This window comes from Canis lupus, chromosome 16, assembly GCF_048164855.1.
Source record: "Canis lupus baileyi chromosome 16, mCanLup2.hap1, whole genome shotgun sequence".
Classification (NCBI taxonomy): Eukaryota; Metazoa; Chordata; class Mammalia; order Carnivora; family Canidae; genus Canis; species Canis lupus.
This window is the reverse complement of record NC_132853.1, coordinates 4,165,301-4,193,146: the sequence shown is the minus strand read 5'-3', so window position 1 is coordinate 4,193,146 and position 27,846 is coordinate 4,165,301. Positions and strand designations below refer to the sequence as shown.

At 47.1% G+C, this 27,846-nt stretch overlaps 1 protein-coding gene and 1 long non-coding RNA gene across 9 annotated transcripts in view; one reads left to right on the top strand and one right to left on the bottom strand.

Annotated features, from left to right (window-relative positions):
- MVB12B (multivesicular body subunit 12B) overlaps positions 1–23,082 on the bottom strand; it is a 186,397-nt gene extending 163,315 nt beyond the window's left edge. The window contains exons 1-4 of one of the 7 annotated variants that reach the window (XM_072777947.1): positions 22,927–23,042; positions 21,846–21,951; positions 16,457–16,598; positions 9,865–9,987 (exon numbers count right to left, since the gene is read on the bottom strand). In XM_072777947.1, coding sequence (XP_072634048.1) covers positions 9,865–9,987; positions 16,457–16,495 — 162 coding nt within the window. In that variant the 5' untranslated portion in view covers positions 16,496–16,598; positions 21,846–21,951; positions 22,927–23,042. Of the gene's footprint in view, positions 1–9,864; positions 9,988–16,456; positions 16,599–21,845; positions 21,952–22,435; positions 22,611–22,926 lie in introns of those variants that run through there. The other 6 variants (XM_072777948.1, XM_072777949.1, XM_072777951.1 and 3 more) reach the window with 6 other exon arrangements.
- Positions 12,242–20,367, top strand: LOC140605738 (uncharacterized). 2 transcript variants are annotated; one of them, XR_012008300.1, is made up of 4 exons: positions 12,242–16,652; positions 16,844–16,978; positions 17,517–18,680; positions 19,833–20,367. It is a non-coding gene; the product is annotated as an uncharacterized lncRNA (long non-coding RNA). The 2 variants fall into 2 exon arrangements; XR_012008301.1 differs by lacking the exon at positions 16,844–16,978.
- Positions 23,083–27,846: the final 4,764 nt, after the last annotated feature.

Sequence of the window (27,846 nt, the reverse complement as noted above, 5' to 3'; positions counted from 1 at the left end):
TGATTTTTTTCTAAAGGCTTAAAAGCAATTCAAAAGAAAAGGTTACCTTTCCAACAAATGGTACTGGAATAGTTGTTCATCTATAGTATAAAAAAGAGAGAACTAAGTCCACACCCTGTACAAAAGTCAAAATGTACCACAGACTTAAATGTTAAATGCAAAACTATAAATCTTGTAGGGAAAAAAAGGAGAAAATCTTCAGGATCTAGGGCTAAGCTAAGAGTTCCTAGACATGATGCCAAAAAATGGAAAAATTGAGAAGCTGGACTTTGTCAAAATTTAAAACTTTTGCTCATATAAGACCCTGATACAATAAAAAGACAAATATAGACCAGAAGAAAATATTTTCAAACCACATAATCAACAAAAGACTCCCACCTTCAGTATACAAGGACACTTTAAACAGTAAAAAAACAAAAAACCCAAACAACCCAATTAGAAAACAAATAAGAGGTAAGGTGGTATTTCAGTGGAGACACAGATAGCAAATACAAGCAGGAAACGTGTATCTGACGTCATTAGCTGCTAGAGTAATACAAATTAAAACCAAACAACTTGTCACCACACATCTATCAGAATGGCTAAAACAACGACAACAACAAAACAGTGACAATAATAAATACTGGAAAGAATGTAGAGAAATTGGATCCTATCTATATTACCAGTAGAAATGTAAAATGTTACAGCCACACAGGAAAAGAATTTGGCATTTTCTTAAAAAACTAAACATGTAGCTACTATGTGACCAACAGCCGCACTCCTGGACATTTATCCCGGAGGGATGAAAACACGTTCACACATAGACGTGTACACAAGTATTTACAGCAGCTTTATTCAAAATAGCTCCAAATTGAAAACAACCAGGATGTCTTTCAATAGGTAAACAGTTAAGCAAACTGTGGTGCAGCCATACCAGTTAATACTATTTGGCAATAAAATACACAATAGATAAAACTCCAGAGAATTACGCTGAGTTTTTGTTTTTATTTATTTATTTTTTAAATATTTTTTTCTTTATTTATTTATGATAGTCACAGAGAGAGAAAGAGAGAAGCAGAGACACAGGCAGAGGGAGAAGCAGGCTCCATGCACAGGGAGCCCGACGTGGGATTCGATCCCGGGTCTCCAGGATCGCGACCTGGGCCAAAGACAGGCGCCAAACCACTGTGCCACCCAGGGATCCCTGTTTTGTTTTGTTTTTTAAGATTTTATTTATTTATTCATAGACACACAGAGAGAGAGAGGCAGAGACACAGGCAGAGGGAGAAGCAGGCTCCATGCAGGGAGCCCCACATGGGACTCGATCCCTGGTCTCCAGGATCACACCCCAGGCTGCAGGCAGCGAGCGCCAAACCACTGCGCCACCGGGGCTGCCCTACGCTGAGTTTTTGAAAAACAGAACAGCACAAAAGCCCAATCCCAAAAGGTTACATGATGTATGATTCCATTTATATAACATTCCTGAAATGACAAAATTATAGAACTAAAGAACAAATTAGTGCTTGTCCGTGGTTAAAGAGGTTAGTTAACTCCTAGAGATAGTAAACAGCTTGCCTCCAAGCAGTGTTTATTTGCAAAACAACCAATCCTGAGTCTATATCCCCACCCACCTCCTTTTAGCAGGCTCCTTCTACTGTCCTCCCTACCCTAAATCACCTGAGGGCCAGGTATCTGACCACTAGACTACCCCTTAGAGCCCAGTGCCTGCTGAAATTATTTCAACTAGACTGTCTGCTCACCTGACCTGTCTTGCCTTTCCCACAGAAACCACAATAAAGGTTCCCTGCCAGGCTTCCCCCTCATTCCCTCTGCCTCCTGCCCAATGCTGATATTTCTGTGTGTGGCCCTGCATGGCTTGGCAGCATGTCCCTCCTCCTGGGAGCTGGGAGTATAACAAACTACCTTTTCAATGGCACTTGTCTCCTGATCTGTTGGCCTCATCATATCTGAATAAAAATAAAATCCCAGGGACAGTTTAAATCAGAAATGTTCTGTATCTTGACTGTATCAGTGTTAATATCCTGATTGTGATGTATTAGAATCTGCAAGAAATTACCACTGAGAGAACATGAGTCAAAACAAGATCTTTCCATATTACTTCTTATAACTGCATATGAATCTACAGTGATCTCCAGATAAAAAGTTGAACTGAAAAAAGCAAAATTAAAGCAAGTCCCTTGAACCCAACTCATTGGGGCTGCTTTGTCAGAAGCCTTTCTAAGGGTAGACAGGAAGTTTAGCAAACAGGAGGAAGCACCAGAACCCCAGAGCACTGCATTGTGTCTCAAGTCCTCTCCACTTTCCAGATGAACCAACCATGGAGCAAGTCATTCCTGACAAGAAAAGTCTTTGGGTCAAAAGCTAAATGCAGAGTTGGCAGGACAGAAGCCTAGAAGGGGCAATTGAAGCCACTCTTTCGGTACACTTGTCCTCACAGCAGGCCACACATGCCTCTCATACACCTGCTGGATGTCTGAGGCCTAGGCTCTGTGGGCACAGGCAGACCTGTGGGGAGAGGCCAGTGCCACCCCAAGCTTGCTAATCCAGGCCACAGGAATCGCAGGCCTGAGGGCTGGTCACAAAACCACCGTCCCTGTTTTCAGTAATTTTCAGTTTAATGTATTTTCTAACAAAACAAAAAGGAGGAACACCTGGTGCTTTTTTTCCAAAACAAGCTCTGGGTATGAAAATAAACAAACTTGGGGGTGGGTCTCTGCCTGAGGTGGTTTCCGTTCTGGACAGCGAAGCTGTGGGAAGGGGACTGGAGGCAGCAGGAAGAAGCCACGGCCCCTGGCTTCTGCTTTTGCTCCTTGGAGGCAGAGCGTGGGGAGGGGCTCTCGCTGTCCTCTGGCCATGAGGAGCACTTCAGCTTTCCAGAGGGCCACCTGACAGTTGGGACCAGATCGGACGTGGTATATGCAGTAAGGAGAATAATTGGAAGATGCAAGTACTGGAGTTGGGGAGTGGGTTTGGAGGATCTCTGTGCGACCTTCACATGGTGAAGTCTTCCACGTCCTCCACCAAATGTTTTTAATAAGATATTGTTACCATCTTCACATACTTCTGTGACTTTTTAATAATTTCTAGCGCTGTCTAAAGACATCAGCTCGAAACCTGCTCCAGCATTTAGCAGATTATTCTTTTCCCACCGTTTTGCTACATAGGACCTCATCTGCAGCCTTGGGACTTTCAACTTTCCCCTCTGTGTACCCAAGATGCAGCCCACTAGCCCAGAGGGGAGCTGGTCTCTCGTAGTCCCCCCAGTGCCCCTCACGTTTGATAGTTCAAGCATTTGAAATGTCCAATTATTTAGAAAATCCCAAACACATTTAGAGCATATGTAAATTATTCAGGTCCAATAGTTTTTAAGAAAGGTTTTATTGTCTAATTAGTTTCAGAAATAAGCAGTAGTGTTAAGAGAAAGGAGACGGGAAGTGTAGACTTAAGGCATGACTGGCCAGTGTCTGCCCACAGGGCCCACTCCCTGGTCATAGCCCTGTGACCCAGGCTGCCGGCTTCCCAGCACGTGGGGCCAGGAGGGAGCAGGAGCCACGCAAGCACCCCTTCCAGGCCCTTCTCTGGTGGGTCCTGGATGCCAAGTCCTCCGCCCCTTGTGGACCTTGCTTCCTCAGATGGCCCCTCCTCTCACATATCCTCAAACCTCCATTACCCTGGTTCCTTCCCATTGGCAGGTAAGTGTGTTCAACACTCTCCCATGTTGAAACAAAGGAAAAAAGACTTCTGACCCCATGTCACCCTCCGGCTGCCACCTCCTCTCCCTCCCCTCCTGCAAGGTCCCCTCCCACTTCAGGTGGGATCTCCAATGCCACACCTGTCTTGCTTCTGAGCCCACTACCAAGTCCATGACCATCTCCTTGGGATTAACTCAACAGAAACCTTACAGTTTCATTTTACTTAACCTTTAGGCAACCATGAAAGTTAACAACCACCCCTTCTAGAAAGACTCATTTTCCTTCAGTTTCTTACTAATTTTCACCCACTTCTCTGGATGCTCAACCCTGGTCCCCGCTTTAGGTTCCCTCTACACCCAGTACTCATGACACTCCAGGGGCCTCCGACAGGGACTCTGCTGTGACAGGACCACCTCCCAGGAATGCCTCAGTTATACCAGGGGCTCTGCCGGGTGCTGATGACACCCAGACTTCTCTTGGGACCCTCAGCTCTAGGTCACCCAACATCTCCACCTGGACATCACACAAGCACTTCAGGGTGCCCCAAACCGAGCCAATCGCCCTTCTCCACCCACAACCCACCCGGCTGTCTGCATTCCTTTCAGCTAGAGAGCATGGGCATCCACCAGCTGTCCAATAAGACACTTGTGTCATTGGGGCCCTTCCTTTCCTCACCTCTGTGCCCACCTCCCAACACTCAATCTGTGTTTTCCTGTGGAAGAGTATATACTTGGATGCCCATGTCCCTCAGATCCATGTACTTTCTGTCTCCACAGTTACTGGTCAGGCCACTACTCTCACACCCGGTGGTCGCACAGGGAGCCTCCAAACCCACTCCCCAACTCCAGTACTTGCATCTTCCAATTATTCTCCTTACTGCATATACCACGTGAACTTCTAAAAACACAGACCTAAGAATCTCTTCTTCCTGAAGTCCTCTGACCACCCCCACCATCCTCAGAATAACAGAAACTCCTTTGTGCTGTGATCCAGCCTCATCCATTCTCCCAGCCTCACCTCTGACCTCAACTCCAATCTTACCTCCAACCTTCCACCTGATGGAACCCAACCTTCCCGGACCTCGGATTCCCAAGGCCTCACACAATAAGCAGCTGGTTGACAAATATTTGTGAAACCAAGGCATGCATAAGTCAAAGAATGAGTAATGTCAGGAAAAAGTGTCACCAAGGAGCTACTCCAATGGGGTTTTAAAAGAGAGGTAAAATCTTACCCAAAGAGTGGGGTTGGGTGCGAGGTACAGGAATTCTGGCATTCTGGAAAAAAGCAGACTCAGAAGGACAATGGTACAAAGTTTCTGCTTATTCTGAGTATGAGAAAGTGAGAAGTTCAGCAAGGCCAGGGAAGAAGTGAGTAGAAGGAAGTGAGACCGGAAAATATATTGAAATCACGTGTACTCAATGAAAGAGATGAATGAATTAATAATAGAGCTATCTATGTCCTCAATGTGTTATATTTTAAAAGTTAGGAGAGTGTGAATAGTACCATTCCATTTATATTTTTAAAATATATATATATTTTTAAAAACTCATAGATATACACATCCTCAGAGACTTTCTGAAGTCTAAATCAGGAGAGGCTGAAAATAGCAGAAAAAGCTAGCACAGTCCTCCCTGAGGTAGACCTGCGGCCACATGTAGAGATTATTTAAGAGTGACTTGATTAGACCAGTGGTTCTCAAAGTGTGGCCCCTGGACCAGTAGCATCAACATCACCTGGGACTGGTTAGAATGAACTTCTCAGGCCCTGCCCCAGACCCACTGCAGCACGAATTTGGGGTATGGGGTCTTCCAGAATAGTGAGGTCTCAAAATGCTTGAAAATTTCCCCACCTGGACATCTGAAAATAGTCACTGAGCTAAGGGATAATTTGTCACTCTGGAGTGATTGCGCCATAAAGACTCCTGTGTAGAGGGTGAGGTTTTTCTGGAAGAGAATGGAAGAGGTCTTAGACTGAAGAGAGGGAAAAAAAAAAAGTCTCCTGCTCTCTCTGAGGCCAGGATTCAACTCTAAACACTGTTCTGGGATAGGCAGAATGAAGGCGGAGTCTGGGCAAGTAGGAGGTCAAAGGACATGGGGCCTCAATAGCATACTGTCATATTCTCTGAGTTTTATTCTCTCATTCCCCTCATCCTCAGGACTCCCGAATAATCTCATTAAAAGTGATTCCTGTCTCAGGTGTTCTACGGGAAACCATGGCAGGTCCCAGAAGAAGGGAGTAGCAGGGAATGTCGATCCCCACTCAAGCCAGAAAGGTGGGAGCAACCACTGCCAGGTTAGCAGGGAGCTGCACCCAGCCTAGGGCAACCTCATAGATGTCACCAACAAAAATGGCCCAGTACAGTAGCAGGGGAGAAAGCCAGAGCCGAAGAACCCTGAGCACACTTGACGTGGTGCAGTGGGAGAGGTGCAGAAAATGCAGCAGGATAGACACTGGCAGGTCTGAGGGTAGAGAAGAAAGGGAGGGATTTCTAGAGGTAAGTTGGAGTGAGTTTATGTTGTCATAACCTGGAATTTAGCAAGAAAGGTGGACAGGTCTGGAAAGCTGGATCTGACAGATAAACAGTGTGTTAGGATTTCCTGTCCAAGCACTTAACCACAATTTTATTTTACATTTCTTTGTGTGATCATATAATTCTCATCCTCTCCCTCTGGACTGTGAGCTTTGTGAAGGAAGGACCCTGGATGTTTCCACTCACCACTTAATCCCCAGTATCTAGCTGGCACATACTATTTACTCACAAAAGGAGCTGGATAAATAAACAATTTAAGTTAAAACTCTATAGAGCATTTGATTCTTCTTTCTCTGTATTGTTGACTTTTTGTTAGTTTTTGCCCAAACAGCATATTATCATATGAAAATATATTACCAAAAAGCATTACATCAAAGGGATCTACTTCCGTTTGGGGGGAGAGTCATGTTATAAATACAGCATCAAGGCTTTAGTCTGAGTTGCAAACACTTGGTTAGAAAGGCAAAAGAATGTAAAAGTTAGAATGTATTAGAACGTATTTCACCAAATACATAGAAATACACCCACGGTGGTCATCAGCTATGGCCAGCCTGATGCCCTCAGATGTTGCTGTATCTCAGAGTGACTTGGAAATCAAAGATTAATTCTGCACAGAAGAATTTTAGCATAAAGTGCTTTTATGGCATTATGATTCACTGAAAACTGACCATCCACATATGATAAAACAGCATGTACTACCTTCAGCAAATGCCAGGCGTCTACAATAGAGTCAGCATGCAGGTGCCGTGACGTCACAAGGACATAGGCGACTGCTCGCCCTCTGACAAAAGGAAGGATCATCACCAGTCACTCTAAGATCTGAGAGTATGGCAGTGGAACAGAAAGGGCAGGCTATTTCACAGAGGATTGCAGACAATGAGACAATAAATTGAGAAGTTTAGCAAATAATCCCCAGTCCCTCAACCTAAGAAGCTTCCCCTGAACTGGAGAGAAGAGAAGCTATAAAATTAAATTTTTATAAACACACATGTGGCATTTTTGACTTCAAGCAAGCAACAAGGCCTGTGGTCATGCTACCCCGGGTTAGCAGTCCATCCATGCTAAACTCTTGGGGCTGTATGGTCACAGTACTGAACATACTCTGTACACAGGAGGGATTAATCCTGCAGCAGATGTGACAGGCAGAGTGGGCCTCGCCACAATCCACAGCAGGTTCCTCGCCACTGCGGTTCAGTCTAAGCATCTCAGAAGCCCGCCACTATAAAACGCCTTACATTTCGGTTTGGAGGTTGACGTTCTATGAAACCCCAGATAAAAGGAATGAGAAGTGCCTCTCTTCGCCCTGGACTCCCAGCCTACCCCTGGAACTCAGGGTCAGACCTCCAGGGAACCAGATCCTATCTGAGAACAATCCAGTGGTCAGTACCAAGAGCTTTCAGAGGGAGCTCGGACACTCTCCATCTCTGCGTGCAGAGGCTGGGTAATTGCCGGGCTGACCCTCGGAGCCTCTTGCCCCGCTCACCTTTCACTATAATGCGTGGTAGAGCATAATCATGAAATGTGCTTATTAATTTTACTCATTTGACGCTGCGCTCTTCTGCCCTGAGCTAGATGTTAGGAGAAAATGATAGGGATAGATTCTGCTCCTGTCAGACTTACCAAGACTTTCAGAAAACCAGACTATCAAAGGCCATCTGCCACCCACTAGCCAAGCTTTCAAGATGACCCCAAAGGTACAAGCAGAATGTTAAAGACACAGATCAACAAAAGAGAACAGAAAGAAGATGTGGAGACCCATGCCCTGGGTGTGAGCCCCCCACATGAGCCCTCCCAGGAGAGCAACCCCAGAGCCAGTCCTCCCAGAGATCACGAGCATTGAGCCCCTGCCCTGATTCATGACTTGCTGCTTCATATCTAATTCATCAAAAGACACTTTGGTTTCTCAAATCAGGAACATTTTTATTAGCTTCCCCAAGAGTTTTATGGCACAAAGCCATATCTAATGATTCTATTTTACAGCAAGTTATACATTCAAACAGCACTTTGAAGTCAGACAGCAGGTAAGACTCAAATCTTTGTCAAAAAAGATTCCCTTGTCCTTTCACTTTTAAAATGTTTATAAGCTTTCAAACAGTTGGGAAAGTGATGTGAAGGATTTTAACAGGCTTCTCCTTCTCTGCACAGGACCCAGCGCTGGCTGACTCAATATATACTACAGTGTTCTCGAAAGGGTTTGCTTTTGCCCCTCTGTTCCCTCCACCTAGGGACATCTGGCAATGCCTGGACACATTTTTGGTTGTTACAACTGCAGTTGATGCTACTGGCATCTAGTAGGTAGAAGCCAGGGATGCTGCTAAGCACCCTATATATGTGGCAATGGATAGCCCCCCAACACAGAATTACCTGATTGTCTAGTCCAAAATGTCACTAGTGTCAAGATTGAGAAACCATGCCTTAGGGCTTCTTCTGGACCAGGTGTCATATCCCCCCCACCCAGGACATTAGATGTTAATCTAATCACAGCAGCAGGTTTTCAGTCCTGGCTAATGAGACTTGTATTCTTTTATTCTTATGCATTCTTGGTGCACATTTTCAATAAATGGAATAAAATGCTGTCTTAAACAAAATGAGGAAAGTGAAAATAAGACCACCTTAGAATCTCAGGCCATAGTCACTGGTAATCAAACCCTCCTTATGTTGTTCTGCACTTTTTAAGCCCGATCCAAATCATAATTTATCTACTGAAACAACAAAATAACCAATGCCAGCCATCAGTACTACTGAACACCACCAGAGACACATGCTGAAAAGCAGAGCAAATTCTCTGTTAAACTTAACCTGTCGTGGTATGATCAGTCAGGGCACTGGACTTGGAAGGGGGTCTGCTCCTGATTCACTACTTCCCAGGACTGGGACTCTGTCACTTCACTTGCCAGAGCTTGGATTCTCTTAATCAGCAAAATGGAGAGGATAAGATACTTGCCCTTCTCACGTTCCAGGAGGAGATAAAGACACTTGCCCTTCTAGAGTTCCAGGGAACTGTGAGAGCCAAATGAGTTCACAGGTAGGAAACTGCTCTGTAAACTGTAAAGAGCTTTAAGAATGTATGGCAATATGCTGATGACACTTACACATCCAGGACAACCTATGACAAGGATCTTTCAGACTCCTGGATCCTTTTCATGAAATTTCATAACTAGAAGTGAGTTTAGAATCAAGGGAGCCAGGAGCGCCTGGGTGGCTCAGCAGTTGAGTGTCTGCCTTTGGCTCAGGGAGTGATCCCAAGGTCCTGGGATCACCACAGGCTCACCCCAGGGAGCCCTGCTTCTCCCTCTGCCTACGTCTCTGCACCTCTCTCTGTCTCTCATGAATAAGTAAGTAAAATCTTTTTTAAAAATTAAATTAAAAAAAAAAAAGAAATCAAGGGAGCCAACGCTTTAGTTTTACAGAAGGTGAAAATGGCCATCACAGAGGCCAAGTGACTCTGCCAAGGCCAGGAAACAGCCCAAGTGGACTCAGGTCCTCTGACTCCCAACCCAGGACACTCTCCACCCCCTCCCACTGGTGATGCTTCCCCTCCCTGTTTAAGTTCCTAGAGGAAAGGAGCACATTTATGTACAAGGCTCAGGGGGTCTTGAACACAGGAGATAAATACTGGTTGAATCAAGGATCTTGACTTACTACATCATAGCCTGTTGGGGCTCGGTTCCGAGAAGCCACCACCCCCACTCCCGTGATGGGATCCATCGACGTCTCTGGCAAAGCTTCTGAAAGGTCTTTGACTTCAGGCATGGTGGACTGGTCCTAGTTCCAAATAGGAAAAAGAAAGCAGAAAATTCAAACTGACCATTTAAAGTAAATGATACAGTCTCAAAGAGAACCAGAATCTTGGGACAAATATCCTAAGCTAAGCTCCATATACTGAACTGGCTAAAGGAACCCTGACCTTACCTGACCCTTTCCTCAGATCAAGAATTCAAGTCATCTCTGACCCCTGCTCTTCTCAGGTTGGCTCTGAACACTGGGCTCATGTAGTTAACGCAGGCCTGTCCCTGCTCGGAGAGGTAACTTTGACTCAAACCCATTCTTAACCCTCTCAACAAGCTGCCTGACTTCTGAACGGATACCAGTAGCTTCTCTGAGAGTAAATCAGACACAGCTGAATCTAATACCACTTTTCACTTCTGTCCCTTACAGTATTCCTTTGTGGAGGTGTAGACCTCCAAATCCACAGCCTCTATATAGCACAACAGAGTGTGGACTGTTCAGTAGGCAAAGCTTTGCAAACACATGGAGGAAAGTGTTCTGGAAATGGAGGCAAAGGGATGGCATTCAGGTCCAGGCTCTACGGCTTACTGGCTGGTGACTTTGAGTAAGCAAGAGGTCATGATACTGACAGTCAAGAGAGCCATCATGAGATCTAAGGGAATCACATAAAGCAAGGGCCTGGAGCAGTCCCTGGCACACAGTAGGCACCCAACAAAATGCAGATGAGACTGGCAGGTTTGGGGCACACAGGTCCAGCATAAATGGCCAGAAATGTGGTACACGCCGTTTCTGGGAGGACAGGCAGGCGCCTTTGTTGTGTTTAATCCCACAGGTCATGTGGGCACTTACTCAAAGCTAAACACTAACAATGACCATAATTCTTGCTGGGCACTTTGGGAGAAAAGGAGGGGAAATGGAATTATTATTCTGCTGCTGACTGCCTCTTGATGTGACTAGAGGAGACAAGGAGAATATAGAGAGCACTGGGTCTGGGCAGCTGGAGTAGCAGGGCACCAGAAAGCAAATAAAAGAGGTAACACCTTATGTAAATGACTTTTAGTACTTTTAAAAGGACAAGCAGTGAAAAAGAGCAAGTTAAATTCCACCTCCTTCTGCAGTAATTAAATTCCACCGGCTGTAGGTCCACCAGATCTCTCAAAGCTGGTTACTGCTTCTAAAGCAAACCAAACACCATGCCTAACTAGGCAAGGAGAAGAAATATTCTTAATTCTCAGCCTTGAATCAGAAAAGGCAGAGGCTATTAAAAATGACTGCGGCCTTCTACATGGGAACAATCAGAATGCCATATGCAAGTCACCCATGTAATCAATGTCCCCTGAAGCCCACAAAAGGCTCCGGAAACGGACTCAGCAATGAAATTGAGCCAAATATCCAATCAAGGCTAGGAAGCGCCTGGCAGCAGCCACACTCTCAACTTCTCTTTATGACAAAAGCCAAACTCCACCTCCAAATCCACAGCCTCTATATAGCACAACAGAGTGTGGACTGTTCCGTAGGCAAAGCTTTGCAAACACATGGAGGAAAGTGTTCTGGAAATGGAGGCAAAGGGATGGCATTCAGGTCCAGGCTCTACGGCTTGGACCTGAAAAAGTGATGCTTTACTTAATTCTACTGAAAATGAACTTCTAGAAGCCCAGGCCAGGGGGTAGGATAATACCATGCCACACCACTGCATCATTCTCTTTTTTCAAATTTTATTTGCCAAGCAGGTTTGTGTAAAGCACAGGCCTCGCCGCCTCCTGCACACAGTAGGCAGGAAGCATTTAGTGAATGAATAAGCGTGCATGTCCTCCAAAAAGAAGGCGTAGGGTCAAATATCTGCATCAGCCCGGTCCGAAGCTGGTGATAGTCCAAACGCTAATCAAAAAGTATTGTCACCTGGAAAATCCCATAGTATCGGTAGCATGAAAATAACGGCGCTGCAGTTTGAAAACTCCGGGTACCTGCTGTTGGTTACCAAAACGCTTTGCAATTAACAACTCATTAACAGAATGAACAAATTCTGCCAGTGCTAAAATACCACGCTGTGGATTTAATAAAGAACATCCGAGGTAAGTTTTTACGATGATGATGATGGTGGTGGTGGCGGTGGTGGTGGCGGTGGTGGTCCTGCCTCTACTATGTGAGAGGGAGAGAGGAGGCAAGTGTGGGAAGAAGTAGGAAGTCGTTGACTCGCTGACAGACTCCGGTCCTGTGGCCACGGCTGTCCCCGGCCCTGAGGAGACTCGCCCCCGGCGACCCCGCTCCCACAATGCACCGGGGAGGCCGCGGGCCGCTCGCTCCAAGATGGCCGCGGGCTGCCTCCGGCTGAGGCAGACAAAGGAGCCGGCGGCCCGCCAGCCTGCAGACGGGAGGACGGGAGGACGCGACCGCAGAGCGCGAGCACAGAGCATCTCGGATGCGCGCCTCCTCCTTCCCTCTCCCCCAGTTGCTGCACCCTGGGGATCAAGGCAGCCTTTGTGAAATACAGACAAATGAGTCCTCGCGGCGCGGGGCCGCGGCTGGCTCGGCCGTGGAGGAGGCCCCACCACCGGCAAAGGAAGCTTTTAATGAGAAACGCCCAAGATATCCATGGCAGGGGCCATCACTCAAAGCAGCCTGCCCTGAATTACATATTTTCTGACTGCAAATTACTTTTAACAGCGTCTCTGCCGTCGCTTCAATTGACCTTCCTAACAAAAGGCCATTTATTAACCAGCGCTCGGCGGTTCCCGGGCCGAGTGGAGCCTCGAGCCGGGAGGGATGGCACCGCCGAGGGCTCAGCCGCCGGGGGCCCAGGCCAGGCCTCCGAGAGGGGCGCGGGGCTGCCGCGGGGGCCGGGGCGGCTGCTCAAGACCGACGTTAGCCCGCCTGGCAACTGGCGACAAGCCCCCGCTTCATCCTCAGCAGCTCCGCAGCGGACAGGGAGGGACCCACCGGTCCCAAAACCCTAACTGCACACTAAACGCGCTGACACACCTGCCCTGCGTTTGTACAACGCGTTGCAATTCTCAGAAAGCTTTCTGGGGTCCCTTCCTGACGGATGATCATACCAGACCTGGGAGGTGGCTGGGTCTTGTTACCCCTTAGAGAAGACAAAACTGAGGCGCAGGGTGATCGGACGCCAAGGTAAGCGGCAGCCGCCAACCTGAGCAGAACCTGCCGTCCTCCCCCCCGGGTCTAATCTGCCTTCCACGACACTATGCAGAGAGACCAACATCCCGCCTGATGCCCGACTGAGAAAGCAGTTTCAACACTAATTATATCTAAAAATGCCAAAGCTCGTCTTTCTCCAGCCACAGCCCAATAAGTAAAGCAAAGGGGAGACAAGTACAGAAAGATAAAAGTAACATGGGATTAATTTCCCTCACACCTCAGTTTCAAGATTCAACATTTCCCTCATAAATAATTTACAACAATAAAAATGAGCTAAGGCCATGTTTGTGTAGGACGGAGGTAAATTTAGGCCTAATGAGGGAGATCCGAGCACTGCACAGGAGGGAATAGGTTGATGTATAGCACTGTGTGAGCACAATCGACAGCACACAGGGGCTCCATTACCAACTGCAAGTCGAGAGGCCGACCAGGAGGAGGGGCAGGCAATTTAGGGAAACTTCTACCATCCCAGCTGGGGCTGCAGGGAAGGTCTCTACAGGGAAAGCCAAAAAGTTGCCCGGGATTTTAGATAAGACAACAGAGGCAGAGATCTCTCAGAACTCTAAGACTGAACCAACCTGAAATTCAGCCAGTTCTCAGTAAATGCCAGGTGAGGAACAGAGGCGGTGATGGCACCTGGGAGTCTCGTCTACTCGCAGGCACGGGAAGAGCACAGCGGCAACACCGACCTTGAGTTGGTCCTAATCTCACCCCACAGGTCACCTGGCCCCAATCTCCATCCCAATCTCTACCCACAGCACATGGCCATCATTTCCAAGGCTGGGGGCTGCACAGCCTTACTCTGGGCAGGTACTGGAGTCTGCCCGGAGAGATTTCTCCACCAGGCAGGAGAATATGTGTGAATGTGCTGTGGGGTGTGTGTGTGTGTTCCATGTACATATTGGGGCTCCATGGGATCAGTTAAGAGGATTTTTTTCCCTGTCATGCCTGCTGAATGCTACGCAACAAGGCTGAATCAGAGAAAACCCGTCTCCTGCTTCTGCCTGCAATACTGCAAACAGTGCCTGGGGAAGGCCCCAGCCCGCAGCCCCCAGCCCTGCAGCACCTTGGTAATGCCGTCATCCCAGGTTCACAGAGAAATGAACTTTAACTATAAAGCCTCTCATACAGACAGCACACTGCTCCCTTGTAGCTGATCAAAGAATTACTACAACACTGTGCTTAATCCCTAAAAGTCAGCGGTGCTGGGCTTAACTGATGCTGAATATTGTTTCAGAATCAAAGGCATGCCTCCCGGCCCCAGTCTGGGAGAAAACTAAGCTACTGTATCACAGTTGAAAACTCAGGGGAACTTTGATATCATCTCTGTTTAATTTCCCCGGCCCTGTGAGCCGGGGGTTTATCTCGTTTTATCAACTCCTGTACTGAAATCAAAACCCAACTAACAGAGCTCAGACCTCTCTCCACTGGGGCCCGTCCAGCGGCGGGGTGGGGTGGATGCAACTACTGCAGGGGGGCGGTGGGAAGGGGGCGCTGCCATCAAAGGAGGCGCAACAGGAACCCCAACTCGGCCTCCCTGCAGGGTGAGGAAGGCCAGCTCAGAAGCAGCACCAGCGCTGCACACCGAGGACCCAAGGCGTGACTCGCACACAACTTTGGAGGAGAGAAATTTCAAAGTATGGGGTAGGGGGCAGGTTAAAATTGGGCTACTATAATTGAAATGACAAAAACAGTAGATTAATTAAGTCCCTATAGAAGGATGAACTTGCAATCAGCGTGTATGAAATGCAAAGTCAAGGGCACAAAAGACACAAACTGTCTACCCACATCCACCAAGCTTGCAGGGCTAGGGAAGAGCAGTGAATAAATATTTCACTTGCCATGGGAACCTCACTAAAAGCAGGGTCCAGGGCTGAGAGCAGGCTGTCCCCCAGTGAAAGCTGCCCCTGTGCCCGTCATAGGGCAGCTCTTTGCCAGTGGCAGCGGCGGTCTGCAAGAACCCACTCCCCCCTCTTGCCCCATGGTTACTGGCACCTTTTTTGCCAACAACTCTTTAGCAGGTAGAGAAGGACATGGCCCCATTCCTGTTGGAGGGAGCCCATGGCCAGGTTTCACCAACACACACCACAACGCACACAGACACACAAACTAGGCCACCTCCATGCAGCTAAGGTACAGGGACCTACCTCCTCAGGAGATGGCAGGCTGAGGCCTGAGTCCATGCAGCACCCAAGCGAATGGCTACTCATGGGGGACAGCACACAGGCTGAGAGGCGTCCACCGTGGAACCTCGGAATGGCAGCCTGGTGCCTCCTGCACTTGGTCTGGACCACTTACCTAGTCAGAAGCCAAATCACTCTGACAAACACTGTTGAGTATGGTCAGGTGGCAACAGGCCACAGGCTGCTGGGAGAGCTGCTAAGATATTAGGAAACTAAAGCAAATATTTTTCTAAGCTCTCCTAGATCACAAAGAATTTTCCAGCTAGGGAACTAACAATGGTGAGCACTTCCTTTTTCCCCAGTAAAGGCCTGTTACTTCTAATAAAGAATCTGGTGTATAAATGCATCCATTCTATCTGACCTATGCTTAGATTTCTATTAACCATTTGTATACCAAACAGATTTTACATAAACTGTGATATAGGCATCAAGTTATTGCAGCTCATACAGTGCCATGCTAGATCCTGGAATTCACTCTCCAAAAATAAATTCAGGATCAAGTTCTATAGCCCTGCTGTAGCCAAAGCCCTGCCTCTTACAGGCCTGACTGCAAAATCAGGGAACCTAGTGCTGGGAGTGAGGAGCAATCTCCAATACACTCTGAGCCTCACCCCAACCTGCCTACAAACACCACAAACCAGGGTCAGCCCTGCCCACTCCCATCAAGTCTTGCTGCCATGTTGTCCCCTGGAGAGAAGGAAGGAGGAGAACCCCAACAAAAGGCAGATGCTCTCCAAATGGAAGCCATCCCAGGAGGACACAGAGAAATGCTCTCCTGATGTTCAGTGATATAAGGTAAGTCATATCCTTCCCCTGATGGCCAGTGTCTACACACTGGCCAATATGTCACCTCAATGCCACACAAATGGGCTGTCAGGTTGGAAATCCTCAGAACACCTGGCTTCAGGTCAGCCAGACATGTCTCATCACCAACACTCTCCTCTCTGACTTTCATAGGGATCTTGAGAGATTCTTTTCATATGTGTGGTCATCTAATCATTCTACCTGTATGCTGATGACTTCCAAAATACCTCCATCACCCCGATTTTTCTCCTGAGACTCAGAGTCTAGTGAGTCTAGACTAGTGTCCTGCTGGCTCTTGCCATCTGCATGTCCTGGCTGACCATGCCATCCTCCCCCTGAACCATCTCCCACATTCCCAGTACCTGGCAGGACCCGGCACACAGCAGAAAGTCCGCAAACATTTATGGAGAGCCTTTGTGTAAGCAGTGAGGGAGAGTATGCGATGATGACGATGGACAATCCAACATTCTGGAGCAGATTCCAACTCTAGCCAGTATGAGTCACCTGCAGAGTCCATTAAAAGAGATTCTTGAACCCACTCCCAGAGATACTGATTAAGTAAGTACAGGGTGGATTTTGAGAAGCTGCATTTCTAACAAGCTTCGGGTCTGAACTCTGAATACAAGACAGCAGGTTCTCATTAGATGTTTGATGAATGAATGAACAGGGAAAAAAAAAAATAACTGGATGTAATCATCCATGGGAATAGCCTCAGAATGAGTCCCTCAGACTCTCCCTCCCCCAAACAGGTTGTCACCAGCCTACCATTCAAGATCTCGGTCACATTCTCCCCAAACCTTCCCTGACCACCCAGCCTCACAGCTGCTGTCACTGAGAACTCTGATCTTCATGGGGACATGGCCTTAGCACACACGTGTGTACAGGTACACATGTAAATACACAGAGAAACACACAGCCTTGCCTCTCAGAAGGTCATAGCACACTTTCCCTAGCAGAACAGTAGTTGTTCAAAGGCGTTATGTCTACCCTGTGCCTAGCTCACAGTGGGTGCTCAACAAATGGATTATGGGATTAGTGGGTGGGTGGGTAGATGGAAGTAAGGGAGAAAAGAAGGAAGAAAGGATCAAGTTTCCATCATCTTTTCAAAACTGCCCATCTTTCACTGTATTAAGAAGGGTACACAAAGCAGCAAGGGCCAGAGCAGAACCATGGGCCCCTTCCAATGACAGCGCCAGGCTGGGCATCAGTGAGCCCAGGACAATCACCATAATTCTGGGAATAGGCACTGCAGAGGAGGGGAGGCAGGACTGCAGCACTCCCAGTGGCTCCAGAAGTGATTATGACTCAGTCCAAGCAGACTGGATGAGGGCCTGGCAGGGGCCAAGGGGTCTCCAGGCTGGTTGCATAGAAGACTCCCCTAAGGAATTTGTAAAAACCACAGCTGCCCATTCCAACCCCTAGGTTGTGATTTAACTGGTCTGGGCTTGGGCCAAGACTGAATAGTGCACAGACCAGGCGAAGTGCTACTGTGCTGGGTGGGTACCGTGACAAAAGACATGGCTACCACCTGTGGAGTTCAAAGACTGGAGTCCCAAAAGAAAGGGACTGCAAGTGAGGGGACACTTCCTTCGGCCTTCGGAGATGTGAGGGAAGAGCAGGCGCTGAAGCTGGCCTCCTGGAAAGACAGTGGGTACAGAGTAATGAAGGTACTGAAGGCAAGAGATGCCATATCAGCAGTGGCGTGAACAAACACAGGCCATTGGGGGAACTGTGGGTGGCAGATGGGCTCTGAAGCAACCTTATGAAATGCTTAAACAAACAAACAAATAAACAAAACCGTTAAAAACCTGTCTGCATTTCTCTGCTATTCCTAAGGTCTAAGCAATGACATAGAGCTTCAGGAAGGAAGAGATTTGCAAGCCTCATATTTCCTCTCCTGTAACTGAATGCTTCTCGAACTGATGCCACTTCCTGCACACTGCCATGGGCCTTCTTGCTAGCTCCATAGGGGAATGGGAAGTAAAGCAGAGAACAGACAGGGCGCAAGCTCTGGAGTCAGGGATCTGAGCTTGACTCCCAACTCTCATGCTACATATAGCTGTGTGACCAGAGCCACATTAGCTAAACTGGGCCCAGGTTTTCACCCCCCTAAAACTGGAATAGTAGATAATAATTTGTTCTCTACAGGGTTATACTGTATAAAGAACTTGTAGAACTTGCATCAGAAGAAACAAGTGATAGAGTGAAAATGAACAACCTATGGAAGGGGAGAAAATATTTCCAAATCACATATCCCATAAGGAGTTAAAATCCAGATCTATACAGAACTTCTACAACTTAACAACAACAAAAACCCAACTACTTGATGAAAAAATGGGCAAAGGACTTGAGTAGTCATTTCTCCAAAGATGATATACAAACGGCTGATAAGCATATGAAAAGATGTCCAACATCACTAATCATTAGGGAAATGCCAACCAAAATCACATGAGCTATCACCTCATACCCACTGGGATGGCCACTAACAAGAGCCATAAAATTAGTGTTGACAAGGATTTGAAAACTGGAACCCTGCTGCACTGCTGGTGGAAACGGAAATGTAGCCACTCTCTAGAAAACAGTATGGTGAGTCGTCAAAAAATGAAACCTAAATTACTATAGGGTCTGGCAATTCCACTTCTGGGTATGTAGCCAAAAGAATTGGAAACAGGGTCTCCGAAAGATACTTGTACATCCATGTTCACAATAGCATTATTCACCAGAGCCAAAAGGTAGAAGTAACCCAAGTGTCCACAGACAAATATGGATAAGCAAAATGGGTATATACATGCAGAAGTATATTATTTCAGCTTAAAAAGCAAAGAAATTCTGGCACATGCTACAACATGAATGAATCTTGAAGACATTGTATGGTGTGAAATAAGCCAGTCATAGAAAGACAAATACTATATAATACCACATATATAAGGCCCCTGGATTAGTCAAATTCATAGAAACAGAAAGTAGAATGGTGGTTGCCAGAGCCTGGGGGAGGGGATGTGGAAACTGTTTAGTGAGCATAGGGTTTCAAAAAAAAAAAAAAAAAAATGAGTATAGGGTTTCATAAAATGAAAAAGTTCCAGAGATTAGCCGCAAGACAACGTGAATGTACTGAATGCCACTGATTTGTATACCTGAAAATGATTAGGATGGTACATTTTATTTTCTGTGTTTTTTACAATTTAAAAAGGGCATCTGTAATTGTGGTTTTCAAGTTTCAGTAAGCAGAAGTACAACCCAACGGGCGCCCGAGTGGTTCAGTCGGTTAAGTGACCTCCTTGGGCTCAGGTCATGATTCGGGATCCTGGGATCGAGCCCCATGCTAGCCTCCCTGTTCAGCGGGGAGCCTGCTTTTCCCTCTCCCTCTGCCTGTTCCCTGCTTGGGGCCTCTCTCTCTATCAAATAAATAAGTAAAATCTTAAGAAAAAAAAAGGGAAGAAGAACAACAACAACAACCCAAGGTTCTTCCTGTAAACACCGAGTCCCCGGGGCCCCTTCCCCAGATACTCTGATTAGATGATGTAGGTGTGAGGCCCTGGAATCTGCATTTTCTTAAACATCTTAGGGATATTTAGCATACTAAGAATTCATTTATTCTGTTCTGGTTCTAAAGGACCAAGGGATATTCTTTTGGATATTTTGCTTTGTTGATCAGTTTATGTTTAAAACACACATACACACACACTATGCTTCTCTGTGTGTGTATGTGTGTATAGAAAGATCTCATATTGATTCTAGCCACAGCCCAACAAGATGGTCTTCCAGTCCTCAGGGAAGTCGGAGCTACCAAGCTTCAGCATGTGACTTCTAGGCTCTAGGCCCATGGGCCTCTCACATTTCAGCCTACACAAGCTCCACATCTCACCAGAAGTGTGTCAGGTAAACCAAGCCTGTGCCCACAGGATGTTCCCAACAAGGGAGATAATGTCAAGTACACCCTGCAGTGGCTCTACCTCCCAAGCAGCAGAGCGGAGGAGAGCTAACACAGGCAACCCCGCTGCGCACAGTGCAGACAACGCAGGGAAACCACAATTCTCAAGGGCAGCCCAGCAAGCAGAAGGCCAAGGATAGCCATGAGAGGGGCCAGTAAAACATGGGACTGGGAGAGTCTCAGAGAGAGAGCAAGAAGAGCCTGAGAGAGGCAGCTCATTCAAGGACCTCAGGCCTCCCCTCCCACAACCCAAATAGCAAAGGAGACTCTGCTCATTCAACCGCAACCTACTAAATACAGTGTTCTCAGCCCACCACATCCAGCCATGTAGTCATTTGTTATCTTCATCATCATAATAGCACCTTTGACATTTCCCATGCTTGGCTCCAACTCCATCATTACTTTCTAGTGTAGCAAGGATGTTGCTCTCTGAGCATGAAGCATGGAGCACTCGTAACCTGCTAAGGCAGCAGGGCCGACAACTTTTAGATTATGACTCCCCCAAAAGCAGATCTGCCAGAAAACTAAGAGCAATTAACCTTCAGCCACCACTTTACTCCTGCCAAGGTCCTGAGAGGGGACCCAGCAATGTGTTCACATGGTCATGTGGTTTTGTAAGATGTACAGAAGCAAGATATTCTTGTATTCCTTTTCTTATAACCCCTCTCTACTCCAAACTGTCTAACCCAGAAAACCAGGGTCTGCCTCTGGATTCCACCTAAATTTAGTGAGGACTCCCCCACACCCTCTGTAGTGCCACATGCATTCACATACATCTCATTCAGCCTTATGGGGTACGTTATATTCTCAAGCCACTTTTACATTGAAGGAAATCAGGATTCAGAAAGGTTCCGTGAGATTCCAGGACCTGCCTAGGGTCATCAGGACTACAGGAAGAAGACTGAGATTCAAATCCAAACCCCTAAATCCAAGCCCTGTGTTCTTTACCATTCTTTCCTAGTAGCCCTAAGGAAAGCTAAATAATAACCACAAACAGAAAGACCCTCTAAAGAAAAAAAAAAAAAATGAAGCTACTCTTCTGATTAATAAGTTAACACTTAATAATAATCACTAACTTCTACTGACTCACTTGCCCTATGGCAGGCACAAAACTAAATGCTTCTCTTGTAATATTTCATTCACTGCTCACCATAATCCTATGAGACAGATATCAGCCTTACTCTACCAATGAGGAAAGTGAGGCTCAGGAAAGTCTACTAATTTACCCAAGAATACACAGTAAGTAGAAAAGCCAGGGATTAAGCTGAGGTCTAATTCTAAAGTCCTTGCATTTAACCATGGTATACTGTTCCAGCTGCAAGGAGGGAACGCCTGCCAGTGGGATGGAGGGAGGCAGGGAAGATGCCTTCAGCATAAATCAGGAGTGTGGCCTAAGAGCTAGAGGGAAGGAAGGAGAAATGTTGATCAGAAAAGATGATTCTGGGGAACCCTGGGTGGCGCAGCGGTTTAGCTCCTGCCTTTGGCCCAGGGCACGATCCTGGAGACCTGGGATCAAATCCCACGTTGGGCTCCCAGTGCATGGAGCCTGCTTCTCCCTCTGCCTATGTCTCTGCCTCTCTCTCTCTCTGTGTGTGACTATCATAAGTAAATAAAAATTAAAAAAAAAAAAGAAAGAAAAGATGATTCTGGGCTCAAATGAACCAGTCAATTGCTTCACATGGAGCTTGATGCCCAGATCCCAGCAGAGGTCCCATCTCTCAGAGGCCCCATTTAAATATTCTCTGCATGGCCCAGTATCTCAAAGGACCACAACAATTTCCAGTGAGCAAGAAAGGTGTCACCTGTGTCCCGTAACTAACCTTCGGAGTACCCTGAGCTTTTTGGTTTGTCTAGGTTTCCGCAGAGCTTATCCTCTTTTCTAGGCTTATCTGGTGCAGCTGATAAAATGAGATGAGATCCAGCCAGCTGTCAAGAAATGTACAATGAGATTATGCTGAGAAGGAACCACCAGAGACAAAGGCCCCTAAAGAGTCGCTGGCCTGTTGTGGCTTTTGTGGCAGAAACCTGAGTGGGCCCTGGTTCTTGGTCGGGGGCAGGGAGCAGAGAAGAGGCAACAGCCATTTGTCTTTTGCCTTCCTGAGGCCTTCCTCTGTGCCTTGCTGAGGAGGCTGCTGAGAGGCAGGGGACAGAAGAGTCCCATCTTTAGTGGTGAGAAAGGCTGATAATTTAGGAAGAGTTGTCTGCTGGTAACAAAGAGGAGAAAGGCGCTCATGGGTTTGCGCCTGTCGCTGGGGATCTGCGGTCCCCTGGTGCTAAGCCATAGCTCTAGTTCCAGCCCCTGCCCCTGAGCCTCATTAGGCTGAAGTCCTTGCGGGGTGCTCATCAACACACGCACCACACTTGCAGAATGGGTACTCTGGGTCTTGGGTGCTCAGGCCCGGCACCCCACCTTCATACAGGTGCCCTGGCATCTGGGTGTCCTCTCCGCTGCGTCCAGGTCACAGGTGAGGCCGGCCCCCCAGATGATGCTCAAGGCTCAGGTGCAAGCTGGTCTGCATCCACGTGACCACAGAGAGCCGGGCCCCAGGCCGGGCCGGTGAAACGACTGTCCTCAGGCTGTGCAGGTGCCCGCGGCGGCCTGGGCACAGGTGGGCCGCCTCCCCTCACCCGTCCCGCACCCAGCGGGCACTCGGGTCCCCGGCTCCCTCCCGCCTGCCGCGGCAAGGCCAGGCCGGTGTTCGGAGCCGCGGCGCGCGCGGGCTCGGGCAGGGGCCGCCGGGCCTGTCCCCACGGCGGGCCGGGCTCGGGGCCCGCAGGCCTCGGCGCGGGCCCAGCTCCGCCCGCCCGCGCGCCCGCCCGCCCCTCGGCCCGGGGCCCGCGCCCGCCCGCCCGCCCGCCCGCCCGGCCTCCGCGGCCCCTGCCCGCCCGGCCTCACTTAACTGTTCCCCGTTGGGGCGGCGGCGGCGGCGGCGGCGGCGGGTCCCGGCTCCGTCTCACGCAGAAGCAGCTTCTCATCGCCCGGGCGGCGCGGGAGGGGCCGGGCCCGGGGCCCAGGCGGCGGGGCCGGCGCCGCAGCTCGAGCGCGAGCCTCACCGGGGAGCGGCGGGAGCGGCGGCGGCGGCGGCGGCGGCGGCGGCGGCGGCGGGGGCGGGGCGGGGCGCGGCCTGGCGGCGGCGGCTCGGGCTCCCTCTCCCTCCCCGGGCCTGCCTCCCGGCCTCCGGCTCCGGCGCTGGCTCGCGGGGGAGGGGGCGGGAGCCCCGGCGTCCCGACCCGCCGCGCCTCTGCCCCGGCCCCGACCCGCAGCCCGGCCCGGCCCACGGCTCAGCCCGCGAGCCCCGGCCCCCCCCCGCCCCCCGGCCTCGGAGCCCCGGAGCCGCAGGCCTCTTGGCGCCTGGGCACCCGTTCCCGGTCTCGGGCAGGGCCCCGCAGCCCGCCCAGCTCTCCTAGGCCTCACTGCACAGCCTAGGGACCCCGGACGCCCCAGGCCTCTTGGCGCCTGGAGGAACACACGCGGGCGCGCGCACCCCCCCCAACACACACACACACACACACACACACACACACACACACACACACACAGTCGGCCTCTTGCAGGGACACAGACCCTCCGAGGCTTTAGCGAACATCAGGCCACTCCTTCAACTCCGCGCACTCCCGTTCAGGAGACCCCACCGTCTCAAATGGCCCAACACAAGCCTAGCCAGGCCTCAGTCCCCTCTCAGAATGACCCCAATCTCCCAGCAATTCTCTGCCTCCCCTCTACGCTGGGCCAATGACCCACCCACAGAGCCCCAGATCCATGGTTATGGAACTGCCCTCAGGGAAGCATCTCCAGTGAGAGGTTAATAGAAGTGATGCCTCACAGTACTTGGGAAAAAGTACAGGCCAGAGGGTAAGATGAAGCTGGATGGGGAGTGGGGTCCAGAGCTTGACTCTCAGCTAGACTGGCTGGTACCAAAGACAAGAAAAGACTCTGAACCCTTAACCAAAAATGTCCTACACAGCCCCAGCAAGGCATCCCCAGACAGAGGCTGGCCTGCTATTTGAAAGAATTGTGGCCCGAAGGCCAGAGCCTTTAGAGCTGAGGACCGTGCAACAGTGATTGGCATCAATTTGCTAATACATCAAGTCTAATTTTCACACATTCTAAGCTTTTTTTAAAAAAAAATATTTTATTTATTTATTCATGAGAGAGAGAGAGGCAGGGACACAGGCAGAGGGAGAAGGAGGCTCCATGCAGGGAGCCTGATGTGGGACTGGATCCCAGGACCCCAGGATGACGCCCTGGGCTGAAGGCAGGCGTTAAACCGCTGAGCCACCCAGGGATCCCCACATTCTAAGCTTTTCTAAGCAGAATTGGCTGTTGGGAAAATGTCCTGTGGAAAGCCAGGCAAGTGTATGCATTCTGAGTGCCTGTCTCACTCAGAAATGCCACTGGCTCAGATGGTTTTATAGACAAGTTCTTTCAGACCATTAGGGGACACACACTCCTTCTGTTATTTAAACTGTTACACAAAAGAAGAAAAAAAAGGGAAAAATGTTCCATTTCACTTCCCAAATTTAGTATAACTCTGATACCAAAATCTGACAGAGATTACACCAATAAGGAGAACTACAGATCAGAATAGAACACTGGCCTCTGGATAATTTAATATGGGTTATTCAAAAAAGAGGCTGTACAGTCAAATAATTTGAGAAAGTACTGCATGCCATTTAGAACCTATTTTTTAGAGAATCACAGTATTTGTATATTAATGTCTCTGTGAAGCCTAGGAGTAAAGAAACACATTTAACCTGGCATTTCTCAAACTCATCTGAGCCAGCACAACCTTTTTGAAAATTCACCAATTATTTCTAATATGTGAATCATTACTATACACCAACCTATATAAGTATATAATAGTTTTAAAGCTATGAAACAATATTTTAGCAATTTCAATCCAACTTGTTGTAAAACAACTCAAAATCCACTATGATTAAGCAAGGTTTATTCCAGAAGCGCAAGAATAATTCAACATCAAGGAGCCTGTAAATTCAGTGTATTGTTAAAGAAAAATAAATCACAGGATATTTCAACAAGACAGATGCTTTAAAAGTATTTGATAAACTTCAACACTGATTACTTATTAATTCTTAAAAACCTCTTCGTAATCTAGGAAGAAAATGTAAACTTAATATGATAAAGTTTATCAGAAGCCATCAACAAACATCTTTAATGGTGAAACACTAAAGGTATTCTCATTTAAGCCAGAAACACAACAAGGATCTGCTATAGCTGCTACAAACTATTTCCAATGCAATAAGATAAGAAAAATAAATAAGAAACAAATATTGGAAAGGAAGAGACAAAATTGTCATTACCTGTTCATGATTTTAAGTGCGTACCTAAAAACAAGAGTTGAAGAGAATCAGCCAAAAATCTTAAAGAATTTGGCAAAATGGCTAGTTATAAGATAAACACCAAAATCAATGGCTTTCCTAAATATTAAGGGAAAAGACTTTGTTTCCATAGAAGGAAACTTCTGTGTTCTTTTTGGCTTCTGGCTGATTGCAGAGAGCAAATATTTTTATGTGTTCTCTCCATGTGGCAAGTGGACCTGTTTCTAATGCAGAGAGATGCTATTGTCCAGCTACTATAGAGGTAAATCTATCCAATTCGGGGGAAATATAGCAAGTTGACTTGGCTACAGATCAAAAGCTACACTTTCCTATCAATTTCCAGGATTCTTATCTCCTATGTCTCTTTTCTGTATCTATGCCTCAGTTTCTTCCCAATTCAGAAGAGGGAGAGAGGTATTACTTATAAGATCCCCTAAGTACAGCACTAAATAACCAGTGATTTCTACTTAGAAAGTATATTTTTTAAGAACATTATATTCACATTAGGAATTCATACTATAAAATACCTGGGCTTAACCTTTACCTTTAATAAGAAATGACAAGGCCCACAGAAAGAAAACTATAAAACTTTACTGAAAAACATAGAGGTCCTTAATAAAAGGAAAAACAATAAGTCCCTGGGGTAGAAGTCTCAATATTGCAAATATGTCATTATCTCCCCTAACTCAATTTATAAATTTAGTGGAATTTAAATTAAAGAACCAATATGATTTGAGGGATGGGCTGTAATGGAAGATGACAAAATTATTATTTTTTTAATATTTTATTTATTTATTCATGAAAGACAGAGAGAGAGAGAGAGAGAGAGAGGCAAAGACACAGGAGGAGGGAGAAACAGGCTCCATGCAGGGAGCCTGACATGGGACTCAATCCTGGGACTCCAGGATCACGCCCTGGGCTAAAGGCAGGTGCCAAACCTCTGAGACACCCAGGAATCCCTGACAAAATTATTTTAAAACTGATTTTGATAAATATGGGAAAATATACAGGAAAATTTTGAAACTGATAATAGTATAGTAAATTTATTATAAGAATATTAATAATGAATATAAAATATAATGTAGAACATTATAACTCATATGTCATATATTTTATTATACATTAATATAGTAACTTATATTTTAATATCTGTTAGAGCAGTAATAATACTGGTTATCTAACATATTAAAATGTAACATAAGGGAACTGAATGACTCAGTTGGTTGAGGGTCTGACTCTTGATATTGGCTCAGGTCATAATTTCAGGATCCTGGAATCAAGCTCCTTGGTGGGCTCTGAGCTCAGTGGGGATCTGCTTGAGATTCTCTCTCTCTCCTTCTCCCCCTGCTCCCCTCTCCAAAATAAATAAATCTTTAAAAAATATATACAACTTTAGCAAATAAAATTGTGGGCCACCAGTGTAGGAATAAACTTTTATCATATATTGAGTTCCCTGTTTATAAATGCTTTGTTATATCCACTGATCCATTTGGATATTCCTAATGCTCCACTCCAAACCATATTATCTTGCCCAGATCACTTCAATAACATCCTTACTGGTCTCCTGGCTTTGCCTCCATTCAAACAATGGAAAACAGCAACCAGAGTGATCATTAAAATAACAATAATAGCAATAAAACGGCAAGTCACTTCCTTTCTAAAGGCCCTCCAGTGACTTTCCAAAAAATAAAATAAACTCAAATGCTCCAGACTAGATCTCATGCTCTCTGGACCTTGTCTGCCCCTCTATCTTCTTAGCTGCTCTAGCCATACTGGTTTCCTTTTAGATATTTAAATATGAAAGCTCTTTCTTCCCTAGAGGATTTCACCTACAGCATGCCTCCTCACCATATTTACAGCATCTGAGCCCTTCTCATCCTTAAACTTTCAGCTAAATGTCACCTCTTTGGAGGTGTTCACTGGTCATCTAAGTAGCTTCTTTTTGTATTCATACGACATCTGTTCATTTCCCTTTTTTTAAAGATTTTATTTATTTATTCATGAGAAACAGAGAGAGAGAGGTAGAGACACAGGCAGAGGGAGAAGCAGGCTCCATGTAGGGAGCCTGACATGGGACTCCTTCCCAGGTCCTCAGGATCATGCCCTGGGCTGAAGGTGGGGTTAAACCGCTCAGCCACCCAGGCTGCCCACATCTGTTCATTTCCCACTTATCACTCATCATATTATGAACTATTTACTATTTGTTTACCTGTTCAATTCTCAGTCTCCCCACCAGACTAAAAGCTCCACCATGGTATCTGTTCATCAAGCATAAATGTGCCCCATGTACTAGCCCCTCAATAAACATTTGTTTAATATATAGATGTGTCAACATTTAATACGTGCATACCCTCTGTCCATGTCTAATACTTATCCAGAGTAAACAATCAGGCAAGTGCACACAGATGTATGTTCAAGGATAATTATTTCAGCATTGCTTATAATGAGAAAATATTGGATATATCCTAAATGCCTAGCAAT